Raw genomic sequence first — 14530 nt, 5'->3', positions numbered from 1 at the left:
CAACTAAAGCCAAAGACAAAGCACCCCAGATCATCATTGATTCCTCACCAAATTACACAGTGGGTGCGAGACGCTATGGCTTGAAGGTCACTCCAGGTCTCCATCTAACCATTAGACGACCAGGAGGAGAATCAGTTATGATCTGGGTGTGCTTCAGAAAGGCTGGAATTGGGCAGATTTATCTTTGTGAGGGACGCTTGAATCAAGCCACGTACAAGGTTATCCTAGAAGAAAATGTTCCACAACTGTGAGGATTGTTTTTATTAAGTGGTCACAAGCCATCAAACAAAGCCGAGCTGCTTGAATTTTTGCGCCAGGAGTGGCATAATGTCACCCAACTGCAATGTGAAAGACTGGTAGAGAACATGCCAAGATGCATGAACTCTGTGATTGAAAATCAGTGTTATTCCACCAAATATTGATTTCTACTCTCTTGCTAAGTTAAAACATTAGTACTGTGTTGTTTAAAAATGAGTATGAACTCGTTTTCTTTGCATTATACAATGTCTGAAAAAAACAACATATTTTTTTGTTATTTTGACCTGTTGTCATTTTCTGCAAATAAATGCTCTAAATGACAACATTTTTATTTTCAATTTGGGAGAAATTTTGGGGATGATTATCTGGGGATAATTTTGCAGTGGTCACTTATTTTTTTCCAGAGCTGTAAATACTGTGTGTGTGTGTGTGTGTGTGTGTGTGTGTGTGTGTGTGTGTGTGTGTGTGTGTGTGTGTGTGTGTGTGTGTGTGTGTGTGTGTGTGTATGTGTGTGTGTGTGTGTGTGTGTGTGTATATATATATATATAAATATATATATATATATACACACAGTGCTGTGAAAAAGTACTTGCCCCATCCTGATTTCTTCTGTTCCCCTTCTGTCACTCACTCGACGCTGTGTCGATTGTAGTGACACAATGTGCTTCTTTCGGGAGCCTCGGATACCTCTGAATATGAAAAAGGCCAATGAAAAATTGACAAACAGAATTTACATGTCCCACCCCCGGACATACAGGTATAAAAGGCGGGGATTCTTCGGAGCCGAGCAGTTGTGTGATCGACGAGCTGAGAAATTCACTACTGTTCCACTCGCCTCTAGAGAGCTTTGCTGTTGGATCTACGGTGCATTGTCTGCGGCTTTTTCCCTCCTCTACACGTCAGTGCAGTCCACACCCCTGGGCGCTTTGACAGCGTTCTAAAAGAGCAACAACTCCTCTAAAAGAGCAATCATTTCTCTAAAAGAGTTAACACATTGGTGTCGAACGTCTTTTTAAACACTCGTCTTTCTCTTCAGCCTTTGCGTTATTCCTGGATGCGGCAGATATCTCTCCACTTCTGATCTGCCTCGTGTGTCTGGGTCGCGATTACACGAGGCTGCGTTTGTGGATGGCTCATGTACTCATTGCAAGAACTTGACCATGGCATCGTTGCGGTTGCGGCTTTCCTTCCTTAAAGGTAACGCCACTACAGCCACGATGGAGTCAATTTGGGGAGTTCAGCGGGCACGGTTTCTCCGGGTAAATCCCCGCGAACCACCCGCCCCCAGCATGCTCGATTGCTTCCGTCCGGGCTCGACGTGATGTTTCCGTTGGCGCTATGGAGCAGGATGATGATGTCACTGCTGCATTGGAGAGCGTTCAAACCACCTTCGGGTTTGCCCGCCCAGTTTGAGGCTGACGCCCAGATGTCCGATATGCTTGCCCATGCGCTGAGGGCTGCGCAAGTACGCATTTCCCCCAGTGAGCCTACTTGCACAGTTGCTGTGCAAGGTCAGGGAGGACGAGGAACATGTCACCCTAGTGGCCCCTTACTGGCCTACTCGGACTTGGTTCTCGGAACTTACGTTCCTCGCTACAGCACCTTCCTGGCAAATTCCCCTCAGGAAAGACCTTCTTTCTCAGGGACAGGGCACCCTCTTGCATCCGCACCCAGACCTCTGGAACCTCCACGTCTGGCCCCTGGACAGGATGTGGAAGATCTGAGGGGTCTGCCACCAGCTGTTGTAGACACGATCAACCAAGCCAGAGCTCCCTCTACCAGGCAGCTTTATGCCCTAAAGTGGCGTCTGTTCGCAAATTGGTGGTGTTCCCGATCTGAAGACCCACAGAGGTGCGCAGTCGGGTCAGTGCTCTCATTCTTGCAGGGAAAGCTGGAGGGGCAGCTTTCCCCCTCCACCTTGAAGGTGTATGTAGCCGCTATAGCAGCCCGCCACGATGCAGTGGACGGTAAGTCCCTAGGGAAGCATGACCTGATCATCAGGTTTCTAAGAGGAGCTCGGTGGTTGAATCCTCCCAGGCCATTCCTGTTCCCCTCGTGGGATCTCTCTGTGGTCTTCAGAGAACCCCCTTCAAGCAACTAGAGTCAGTCAAGCTAAGTGCCCTCTCCCAGAAGACGGCCCTCCTGATTGCGCTCGCTTCCATCAAGAGGGTTGGAGACCTGCAGGCATTCTCTGTCAGCGACACTTGCCTGGAGTTCGGTCCGACAGATGCTCATGTTATCCTAAGACCTCAACCAGGCTATGTGCCCAAGGTTCCTATGACCCCTTTCTAGGGGTGTAACAATACACTCAGCTCACGATTCGATACATATCACGGTACTGGGTTCACGATACAATACGCATCACGATATTTTGAACAAAATTACAAAAAAAGAAACAAATTCGAATAACAGATTTATTTCCAAAGCATTAACAATTTTCAATAACTTTCTTTGTTGTATTTTAACCTTCTGTATGTAAATTAACAATTGACTAGGTGTCACTGAAAAATAAAACAGAATTTTAACATGACATTAGAATTAAGAATCTAATTAAGAACACAGGTTCTCACACAATTAGTAATGCATACATACCTGCTGTAACTGGTTCGATTTGTTCTTCAATCGGAGGAAAACCTCTTCGCGTTGTTCAGGGAGTAAATGGGGCACCGATCAAAATCTGGGGTCCAAGGCAGTACTCTCTAGCAGATAATTCTGTTCCTCTGTGTATCTGCTTGAGAGGTTTTGCAGGATGGCTGTCTTCATGTTACCTCTCTAGCAGACAACTGTTGACCAGCGGGCTGGGCAACACCCAATACCTTTGTGAGATTCTACAATCTCCAGATTGAGTTGGTTTCGTCCCTTGTTTTGTCAGGACAACTGACCGGGTATACCGCTTGTGCTAGCACTTTTCCACTGAGGCAAACACCTTTCCACTTAGGCGAATACGTGCACTTTTACTCCCAGGTGAGTCTTCAATCTTGTGCTCCCCGGATGTTCTTCCTTCCCAGCCCTCTGGCTCACGAAATCAGTGGAGGAATTCCCGACCAGACCCACTACGGGTATTAAGTACTCTTTACTGGAATAGGTGCTCCATAGGTGCCGGATGTCACATTAACCCCCTGTGATCTATTTTCTGCGGTATGATCCCCCTGTCAGGCGGATCCGCGTCTCCCTTGGGCAGTCTCCACTGCCCCGGTCGGTGTGTTTGTAGAGCTCCTCCCTCATTAAGCAGGACCTACCACCGCGCCACTTCCATGTGTGGCATAACAGGCCCATTTGATGCATTTGCCACATTTTCACCTCCCCAGTCTGGGCAGTATGTGGTTTCCACGGGGTCTTTTCCCCCTGAAAGAATAGGACAGAAAAAAACGCCTACCCCAATGCGTGATATAGCTAGATGGCCCCAGCCTAACACTCTGTAAGGGGAAACACAGAGAGAGAATAGGCTGCGGCTGGCGCAGCCTGCTCCCATGCTTATTACGTCGCTTGTTTCCACCCCTCAATGGAAAACCTTGGTCGGATGCCGGGAACCTAATAAAAACAAGTATGACGTCTTAGTTGGGCGTTGGGGAAGGTTGCGTGCAGTCTGATGCCCATGCTCCTTGGCACGCTTGAGCTTGCTGCACCAGCATCAGCAGATCACGTAACACGGTTCAGTGTAGGTGGCGCTATTGAATAGGGACCCCTTGTATCACTACAATCGACACGACGTCGAGTGAGTGACAGAAGGGGAACGTCTAGGTTACTAGTGTAACCCCCGTTCCCTGATGGAGGGAACGAGATGTTGTGTCCCCCTTGCCACAACACTTTACCAAGCCGCTGTAATGGCCGAACCTTATTCTCGGCTCCTCAGTTACTGAACAGATGCACAATCCCCGCCTTTTATACCTGTATGTCCGGGGGCGGGACATGCAAATTCTGTTTGCCAATTTGTTGTTGTTTCACATTCTTTCTTTTTCATATTCATATTTTTTATTCAAACAAAAATCTAACATAAAACAAATGCAATCTGAGTAAACACAGAATACCGTTTTTAAATGATAATGTTATATATTGAAGCAAAAAAGTTATCCAATACATCTGAAAATGTATTTGCCCCCTTAGTTACTAAATCCCCAAATCTATGAAACTGCATTCATAATGGTGTTCAGCTGGACTAGACACATCAAGGCCTGATTACTGTCAATCCTGTTCAATCAAATCAACCCCTAAATAGGAATTGGCTAAAAGGTCTCACCCAGTAGCACACTATGCCAATGATGAGGAAATTGTGAGGAAAAAGATGATTGAAATACATATGTCTGGGAAGGTTTACAAAACAATTTCAAAGGCTCTGGGACTCCAAAGAACCAAAGTGAGAGCCATTATCTTCAAATGGAGAAAACTTGGCACAATAGTGAACCTTCCCAGAAGTGGCCGATCTTCCAAAATTCACAGCGATGACTCATCCAGGAAGTCACAAAAAAGCCAACGACAACATCCAAGGAACTGCAGGTCACTCGCATTTTTAAAGGTCACTGTTCATGACTCCATATCAGAAAGACACTGGCCAAAAATGCCATCCATGGAAGATTGGCGAGGCGAAAACCACCGCTAACCCAGAAAAACATTAATGCACATCTGAATTTTGCAAAAACACACCTTGATGTTCCTCAAACCTTTTGTAAGAATGTTTGTGGACTGATGAGTCAAATGTGGAACAGTTTGGAAGACATGGGTCCCATTACATCTGGTGTAAATCAAACAAAGAATTCCACAAAAAGAAAATCATACCTATGGTCAAGCATGGTGGTGGTGGTGGTAGTGTGATGGTGTGGGGATACTTTGCTGCTTCAGGGCCAGGGCGACTTGCAATAATTGAGGGAAATGTGAATTCTGCTCTCTACTAGAAAATCCTAAAGCAGAACATCTGGTCATCATTTCATTAGTTGAAGCTCAATCGCAATTGGATTATGCAGCAAGACGATGATCCAAAGTATAGGAGTAAGTCCACCTCTGAATGGCTCAAAAGAAGCTAAATTAAAGTTTTGGAGTGGCCTAGTTAAAGTCCTGACTTTAACCTGATTGAGATGCTGTGGTGGGACCTTAAATGGGCAGTTCATGCTCGAAAACCCACCAATGTGGCTGAACTAAAGTAGTTCTGCAAAGATTAGTTGACCAAAATCCCACCACAGCGTTGTGAAAGACTGAACTCCAGTTAATGGAAGTGTTTGGTTGCAGTTGTTGCTGCCTAAGGTGGCACAACCAGCTATTAAGTTTAAGGGGGCAGTTAGTTTTTCACATGGGTGATATAGGTGTTGAATAACTTTTTTTCTTCAATAAAAAAAAATATTTTGTGTTTACTCAGGTTGCCTTAGTTTTATGTTATATCTTATTTGAAGATATAAAACAATTTAGTATGAAAAATAAGGCTTGTCTCTCAAGAACAGCACTGTCTCTTGCTAATACCTGTAGAGGAGAGCTCTTGAAATTGTCCTTTTGTGTGTGAGAGAATGCGACTGATGCATGATTCTAATCTTACAATCTCTTGACACTGAAATTAAGAATTATTTGTTATGGAACATATTAGTGGTCTGCAGTCAGTGTCGTTATTTTACAAGCAGTGTGCCTGTAAAAGTAGCCTCCTATTAAAGTAGCACAGCCAAGGTTTAGAAAAATATTCAAAGGACTGATTTCAACAAATTGACTCTGTTAGTTCTGTGCATATAATTCAGCCCCATTGATGTCCAGAAAGGTTTGAGGCACCAGTTAAATGATGACTGGTCAGGCAATACAACTTTTCTGTTACTGATTTATTGCCATAAAAACACTCTGCCTGGTTACATCTATAAAGGATTTTTTTGTATTTTGTTTCAGTATAACAGTTGCCAAGCCAGGCTTTCTTTGGCTGGCAGTCCTCAGTGACCATCTTTAAAATATAAAATATATAATGACTTCCCATGATTAAGTGGTCATGGGCACTTCTGGCTTTAATTAATTTTCCATTGCATTCCCTTCTTTTAAAGGATGTGTACCAGGGCTGGAAATTAAGGGGAGAAATTGGCAAAAATGCCACCAAAAGAGATATACACAGTATATGTATATAAATATATACACACCGATCAGCCACAACATTAAAACCACCTGCATAATATTATGTAGGTCCCCTTCGTGCTGCCAAAACAGCGCCAACCCACATCTCAGAATAGCATTCTGAGCTGATATGCTTCTCACCAGAATTGTACAGAGCGGTAATCTGAGTTACCGTAGACTTTGTCGAACCAGTGTGGCAATTCTCTGTTGACCTCTCTCATCAACAATGCATTTCCATCCACAGAACTGCCGCTCACTGGATGTTTTTTGTTTTTTTCTGAGTAAATTCTAGAGACTGTTGTGTGTGAAAATCCCAGGAGATCAGCTGTTAAAGAAATACTCAAACCAGCCCGTCTGGCACCAACAATCATCCTTGTGTAAAAACACAGGAAAGGGCGAAGGACACTCAAAGTGTAACCCTTTGAGTAGAATCAGTTGCCCTTTGTAGGTCTTTGCATTGTTCTGTCTTTTCTGAGCTCTGAAGTAAAGCAATTATTGTTATTAATTTGATCTGACTCCAATTTTATATTAATCTGAATCCAATTTTAAGTTGACCTCTAATTTAGATTAAAGCTCTAATTACTTTCTAAACATTCTTTTAATAAAACATTGTAGGTTATTGATTACTCTAAATCCTCTTCTATTGATTGTCCTTTTGATCTTTAATTCAAACCGAGTCTTTAAATGACTTTTCTTCTACTCGACTCTCCTAGGTGGCTGTCCTACCTGGTTCTCCTGAGTGGTTTACTCTATTTAAAGCTCCAATATTCTAACTGAAATATTTTAAACAGCTTCCTCCTATATTAAAGCTCCAGTATAGTTCTGTTCTAATGAAATTCAAACTGAAATTCTTTAAATGGCTTCCTGCTACATTAAAGATCCAGTAATGATATAAATGATTGGAATACTGAATAAATAACAAGTAACAATTTATTTGCCAGGTAGGATTTAAAACATAAACAAATCAAAGCCAATTTCACAAATGATCAGAATAAACAAACATTCCTAAAAATAATAATCAAGAGACATACCTGACAAAATTACATTCAGTGGCATTGGGGAGATCTGAATGCAGATTCCCTATATTAAAACTACATACATCAATGTTTGGGATTATCTGACTACAGAGAACCCAGATTCCTTTGTCATCTCTCCTTAAATACCAAGCGATTCTTTTGTTATTTCAGATGTGTATGTTTGATATTATCCAGGTTTTGGTTTACGATTGAGGGGTTTGAAGGTAGAGCTTTAAAACTTGTTATTGAGTAGGTCCTTTGATGTTTACAAAGAATGCATCTAATCTGCATACAGAGATGCAATCTCTGTGAGAGACCTGGGAAGGGTTATGCCTCTGATAGAATGCAGTATTTTACTAAGTTCTTAAATCTTACTTGTGATTTGACTTTGCTGAAAAGGAATGAGTCAATGTTACCAGTCGCTCTGAGACCTCTTGAATGATACCAAACATGTTTGATCAAAAAAACATTTTACATTACATAACAGGATAAGTCATTACTTTTAGGTTTTAGGTGACTCTAGAATGACCTGAAGTGATGTACAGTGGGTACGGAAAGTATTCAGACCCCCTTAAATTTTTCACTCTTTGTTATATTGCAGCCATTTGCTAAAATTATTTAAGTTCATTTTTTTCCTCATTATTGTACACACAGCACCCCATATTGACAGAAAAACACAGAATTGTTGACATTTTTGCACATTTATTAAAAAAGAAAAACTGAAATATCACATAAACATAAACAAACTAACTCAGAATATCAAGTAAACCAAAACACAGGGAACCAAGCACAAAGAATTAAACTAAACATGCAATGTCTGACATAGGAAACAGGGAAAACAAGTCCATGTACTGTGGGGAAAACAGGAGGTTAGGAGGGCACAAGGGGCAAAGAGGCAGTTCAAAGGGGCAAGGGAAGCAGAAGAACATAACAGGGAGGTTTGAGACTGAGGCGGAGGGAGTGAGGACCAAGGAGACCAGGGCAGATCAGGTGGAGGGCCAGGAGACCAAGGGGACCAGAGCAGATCCGGCAGACAGCCGGAAGACCAAGGGGACCACCTCAAGTTGGGGACCAGGTCAGGAAGCCTGGGAGGTGGGGGGGGCTCTGAGTGCGGAGCCGTGGAGGGCGGGGCCGTGTAAGACAGTACAAGCAGAAACTGGGGAACAGAAGCATTTCTTCTTTTCCTCCTCCGGATGGCCGAGGCTGGCAATGCTGGCTCTGGGACAGACAAGACTTCTGCTCATTGGCCGTGGCAGGCGTGGGCGTTGGCTCGTTGGGTGTGGCAGGTGTGGGCGTTGGCTCTTGAGGTTTCTCTGAAGCGAACATCTCTGAAATTAACTCCACATATTCTTCCCACGTGTATTCACTGGTCTCCGACAATTCCTTCCACTCGTGAGCTAAGAGGCCGATCTGGTACAAGGACTTCAAGTGGGAATCGACAGATTCCGTGAACCTGGCAACGGTGCTGAACAGTCGAGAGTATTCTCTAATAGGGAGGTTCACTCGGCTCAAACGGATGAAGATCACTGCTAGATCCATTTCTTCTTTTTTTTTTTAGAGAATTGCAAAGTACAAATAAACTGGGAAAGCCGAGCTTCCACAAAACTGATAAACAAAAGAGACACGAGGGTCAAAAAGGTACAAATTATTTGGGTAAGCCGAGCTTCCACAAAACTGAGAAACTAAGAGAAACATAGATCAATAAAGCAACTAGAGACAAACTTAGCTGAGGGCTGGTCACAGGAGGAACAGGGTACAAAGGCTCAAGACTGAACACCTTGGTGAAAAACAAACAGGCTTATATAGGGCTAAGCACAGGTGAAGGGAATGAGGGTTAATGAGTGGATGGTTGAACTGGGTTAGGGATGTTAGTGCCATCTGCAGGAGGGGAGAGGAACATGGCATGGAAGGTACAGGACGAGCGCCCTCTGTTGGTCTGGAGGAATAGCATCCCAAAAGGAAGATCCTTACAGGAGTCCCTTCACTAGAAACAGCTCCTGACGTTCTTTAATCAGTTCCCTCGGGACCGGTGAATCTTTGCGATGAGAGATGGATCGAGAATATCCTGAGCGGGGACCCAGGTCCGCTCCTCCGGGCCATAACCCTCCCAGTCCACCAGATATTGGGACCTGGCGAGAATCCAGCAGTCTACAGACGGTGTATGCTGGTTGGCCCTCAATGATATGAGGTGCAGGGGCAGGTTACCTAATTGGAGACAGAGTGGAGCAAACAACAGGTTTTAACCTTGAAACTTGAAAAGTGGGGTGAACCTTCATGGACCTAGGGAGAATGAGGCGATAGGAGACTGGGTTGATCTTCTTGAGGATCTTAAATGGACCAACGTAACGTGGAGCTAGCTTTCCGGACTCCACCCATAGAGGAAGATCTCGGGTTGATAGCCATACTCTCTGCCCTGGGCGAAGTGTGGGTCCCACAATCCGGCGTCTGTTAGCCTACCTCTGTTGTTGACGGGAGGCTCTCAATAACGCCGCACGTGCTCTCTGCCAGAAACTTCAGCACCGGCGGACTAGTTGTGTGGCAGCAGGGACCTCAACCTCCAGCTCATGTCCGGGAAACAGAGGAGGGGAAAAACCAAACAGACATTCAAAGGGGGACATGCCAATGGAAGAATGAAAGAGGGTGTTATGAGCAAACTCAGCCCAGATTAGACGAGAACTCCAAGTGGAGTGGTTGTTGGAAACCAGGCATCTTAGAGTCCTTTCAATGTCCTGGTTGACTCTCTCTGTCTGGCCGTTGGATTGGGGGTGGAAGCCAGAAGACAGGCTGACAGAAGACCAGATGAGACGACCAAACGCCTTCCAGAACTGAGACATGAACTGCGGGCCTCCGTCGGAAACCATATCCTGTGGATCCTGAGTACGTGGCTCAACAGCAGTTCTGCAGTTTGGTAGGCTGTGGGGAGCTTGGGCAATGGTAAGAGGTGACAAGTCTTTGAGCATCTATCCACCACCACCAGAATTACCGTATTACCTTGAGACAGTGGTAAGTCTGTGATGAAGTCCAGAGAAATGTGGGACCAAGGACGTCTCGGGATGGACAGTGGGTGCAGCAGGCCTTGAGGGTGGGTCTTGGGTTCCTTGTTTTGGGCACAGCGACGAAGGCCCGGACATCACCCTGCAGTTTGGGCCACCAGAACTTCCTCTGGACGAGCTTGCAAGTCCTGGTAGTTCCTGGGTGTCCAGAGGGGGAGGCATGAGCCCACTGCAAAACTTTAGAACGGAGAGACTTAGGGACAAAGAGGTGCCCTGGAGGGCCATTACCTGGACCTGGTTGTTGCAACTGGGCCTTCTTGACAGCGGTCTCGATATCCCACTGGATGGGGGCTACCACCCTGGAGGTGGGGAGGATGGGTTCAGGACAGGACTCCGCCTCTGGTGACTCAAACTGTCTCGAGAGAGCATCAGGTTTATGGTTCTTAGAACCTGGGCGATAGGAAAGGGTGAAGTTGAACCGATTAAAGAAGAGGGACCAGCGGGCTTGTCGGGAGTTCAACCTCTTTGCATCTTGGATGTAGGTGAGGTTCCTATGGTCCGTCCAAATGAGGAAAGGGTGTTTGGCCCCCTCCAGCCAATGCCTCCACTCCTCCAGTGCCATCTTGATGGCCAGCAGCTCCCTGTTCCCAATATCGTAGTTCCTCTGAGTTGGGGTTAGCCGATGTGAGAAGAACGCACATGGATAGAGCTTATTATCCCTCTTACCCCTCTGGGACAGGACGGCTCCCACTCCACGTCCGAGGTAGCCAAGAAATTGCTGTACCTGCTTGACAGAGGTTGGACAGGGCCAATCCAAGACTGCCCGAATCTTGCCAGGATCCATCTGGAGGCAGTCTTTGGACACGCAGAAGCCGAGGAAGGAGACTGACGGGACGTGAAATTCACTCTTCTCCAATTTCACGAAGAGTCTATGTTTGAGTAGCTGCTCTAAGACCTGCCGAACATGCTGAACGTGCTCTTTGGTGTTGTGGGAGAAGATGAGAATGTCGTCCAGGTAGACAAACACGAATTTATAAAGCATCTCTCTGAGCACATCATTATTGAAGGCCGGGAAGACGGCTGGGGCATTCACCTGATATTCATATTGGCCTGTCGGGTCAAGTTAAACTGATTACCTTGTATGGGTAGGCAGAAATATATTCTCATTGTAATTATTCAGATTGAGGACCTATGTTAACCTATTCAATTATTGCTCCTTTATGGAAGAGAAATGACAAAAGAAACATCCTAATACTGGGTCTTGACATCTATAGGGTTTTCCTATATTATAAATCAAACCCAAATTAAATTCAAACTATCTACAACTGACATCTAGGTCCTTCAAATAATTTGGATCTGATCAGTCATACTATTTTATACATTAGGTGTTTGGCTATAGTGCATAATACATCTATAGACAACAGTGAATCTCTTTCATTGAAATTACCATTATACAAAATAATCAGCCTTGCCCCTCTTTCACAATTAATCATGTTTTTATCTGCCTGTTGGAAAGATAAACAAAACACAGTTACCTTAAACTGCCCAATAGACAAAAAGCATAAATTAGGTGTGTGGACAGTGCTCTCTTCTGTTATAAAGGGGAACTGCAAGCTACACAAAGATTCAAACCTCTACTGATTTTTAAGACAAGGATGAGATTAAGAAAATAAAAAAATCACAAACGTTCTCACTCATTATTACAAGCTGTGCATACAAAGACGGAGTGTCTTATTCTCACAATGTAAGTGAACTGAAGTGTGTGTTTTTTACAAGTGTTCGGAACAACTTTCAATATGTTTTGTCTATATGTGTGTTTTAGCTGCTGCAGCAAAAAGTACAGCAGAGAACAGCACACACTCTCTGCACATGGGTCTGATCCTTGGGATGCTTGTGCTGCTACTTGTGATGGTGGCCATCGGTCTGGTGACCGTCTACATCTACCATCACCCGAGCTCTGCTGCAGGACTCTTTTTCATTGAGGTGAGACTCTGCATAAGTTACTGCTAAAGTAGAGGACAATAAGGAATTAAAGGAATGTGTGAGGATACACTAATTTAGTTGCAATTCTTTCACACCAGTTTAGTACATTATGACAGAATTTTCATTTTTGGGTGAACTATCACTTTAAGTGAGGAATCTTCAGCATTATCAGGGTCTTAAATATACAGTATCCAGGAAAAGAGCTGGTTCCAGAAGTAAACATCCCATTAATTTTCTTCATCAGTGAATTGATCTTTAAAGATAATTTATAAACCTGTATAGTTAAGAATGTATTGTCATTTGTACAAGAAACTTGTTACACAGTACAATGAAATTCTTACTCTGTGAATCCTCCCAGCAACCTCAGACATACTTTAAACAGGACATAAGGAGGAAAGAAAAAGAAAAACACACAACAACAATCATTTAAAAACATAAATTACAAATAGTGCACAAGTAAAAGTGTATACACATACATATAACTGTAAACATTTGAAACATAAATTAAAAAATAGTGTACAAGATGAAGTATATACACGTGCATTGTAAACATGGAGATGGTCATGTGCAAAGGCCTGCGGAGGTAGTCTCAGTAGTGGTCCATAATGTTGTTACATTCATAAATATTTGTGTAGGCAGGGTGGGGTAAAGCTTGACACCTCTTACGAACAGAGGGGAAACTGTTTGCAGTGCTGAGGGGATCCTGATGGTCTGCGGGTAGAAACTGTTTCTCAGTAGCTTCTACCTGATGGTAGGAGTGTGAATAGGCTGTATTGGGTGTGGCTATTGTCCTTAATGATGTTGTAGGCCCTCATGAAGACCCCGGCCTGGTAGAGGCTCTCCAGCGATGGTAGGGCTGTTCCAGAGATGGTTTGGGCAGCTCTCACCAGCCGCTGTAGATCCTTATGATCCTGAGCTGTGCAGCTTCCAAACCAGACTGTGATGGAGCCGGTGAGGATGCTCTCTATTGTGCACCTGTAGAAGCTGCTGAGGATTCTGCTTGGCATGCCGAATTTCCTCAGCCTTCTCAAGTAGAGCCTGATATACCGTCAGGTCTAAGGTTGTTAAAGAGTTAGTTCACCCAAAAATGAAAATTCTCTCATTATTTTCTCACCCTCATGATATCCCAGGTGTGTATGAATTTCTTTCTTCACTAGAAAACATTTGAAGAAAAATAACTTTGCTCAATAGGCCCTAAAAATTCAAGTGAATGGTGATCACAGTCAGCATAAATGTCATCCATACGACTCCTGCAGTTAAATTAATGCCTTCTAAAGCAATATGATCATTTTGGTGTGAAAAAGTATCATTATTTAAGTAATTTGTAACTATAAACCATAGCTTCCGTTAGGCTTCTCTTGAGGTGGAGTCCAATCGGTCTCTCGTGTGACGTATTACCGTTGCCATGATACAGATGTAATCTCACGTTCTTCATTCAGTTGAGACATCCAGTATAAGTACACAAATGCACAATTGTGAGTAAAGAAACAGATAAATACAGATCTAAACCAAAACCAACCAACCTTCTGTACAGCGTTCCTCCTGTACCGTTGTAAACAGCGCTTCTCTTCCAGTTGTGACGCACGTACCTCAGTTCTCTCGTGTTTCAAATGCCAATGCAATTACGCCAAATGTGCGTACCGCTGCCAAATGGAAGCATGATTTAGAGTTTAAAAAAGTATTTAAATATTTATCTTTTTCACACGAAAACTATCATGTTGCTTTAGAAGACAATAATTTATCTGCTGGAGTTGTATGGATGATGTATATGCTGACTGTCTGTGATTTTTGGAGCTTCAAAAGCGATATCGCCATTCACTTGCATTTTAATGATCTACTGAGCTGAGATATTTTTATTTTTATCTTCAAATGTGTTCTGGTGAGGAAAGAAAGACATACACCCCTGGGATATCATGAGGGTGAGTAAATAATGAGAAAGTAATATTATTTTTGGGTGAACTATCCCTTTAATTGATGGTTTATGCCTCTATTCAAGCAATGCGTGTTATTTCAAGTCATAGGGTGCAAAACATGCCTGGTAGCACTGCCCATTTCCATGACTCACTGTGAATGACGTAATCGAGTTGTTTTCCCTACAAGGCAGCTAAAAAAGTGGGCGGGTACTGTTGTGTTCAATAGTAGACAACGTAAAGTAAATGAATCTAGAATTATCTAATAGAATATGTGTGGATTGTCTGTGATGGGGAG

General features: G+C 43.7%; 1 protein-coding gene across 1 annotated transcript in view; it reads left to right on the top strand.

Annotated features, from left to right (window-relative positions):
• LOC127635593 (plexin domain-containing protein 2-like) overlaps positions 1-14530 on the top strand; it is a 102074-nt gene that overhangs the window by 84399 nt on the left and 3145 nt on the right. The window contains exon 13 of the mRNA XM_052115766.1: positions 12162-12322. Coding sequence (XP_051971726.1) covers positions 12162-12322 — 161 coding nt within the window. The remainder of the gene's footprint in view (positions 1-12161; positions 12323-14530) is intronic.

Source organism: Xyrauchen texanus, chromosome 1, assembly GCF_025860055.1.
Source record: "Xyrauchen texanus isolate HMW12.3.18 chromosome 1, RBS_HiC_50CHRs, whole genome shotgun sequence".
In the NCBI taxonomy this organism is placed as follows: Eukaryota; Metazoa; Chordata; class Actinopteri; order Cypriniformes; family Catostomidae; genus Xyrauchen; species Xyrauchen texanus.
This window is presented reverse-complemented; position numbering and strand designations above follow the sequence as displayed.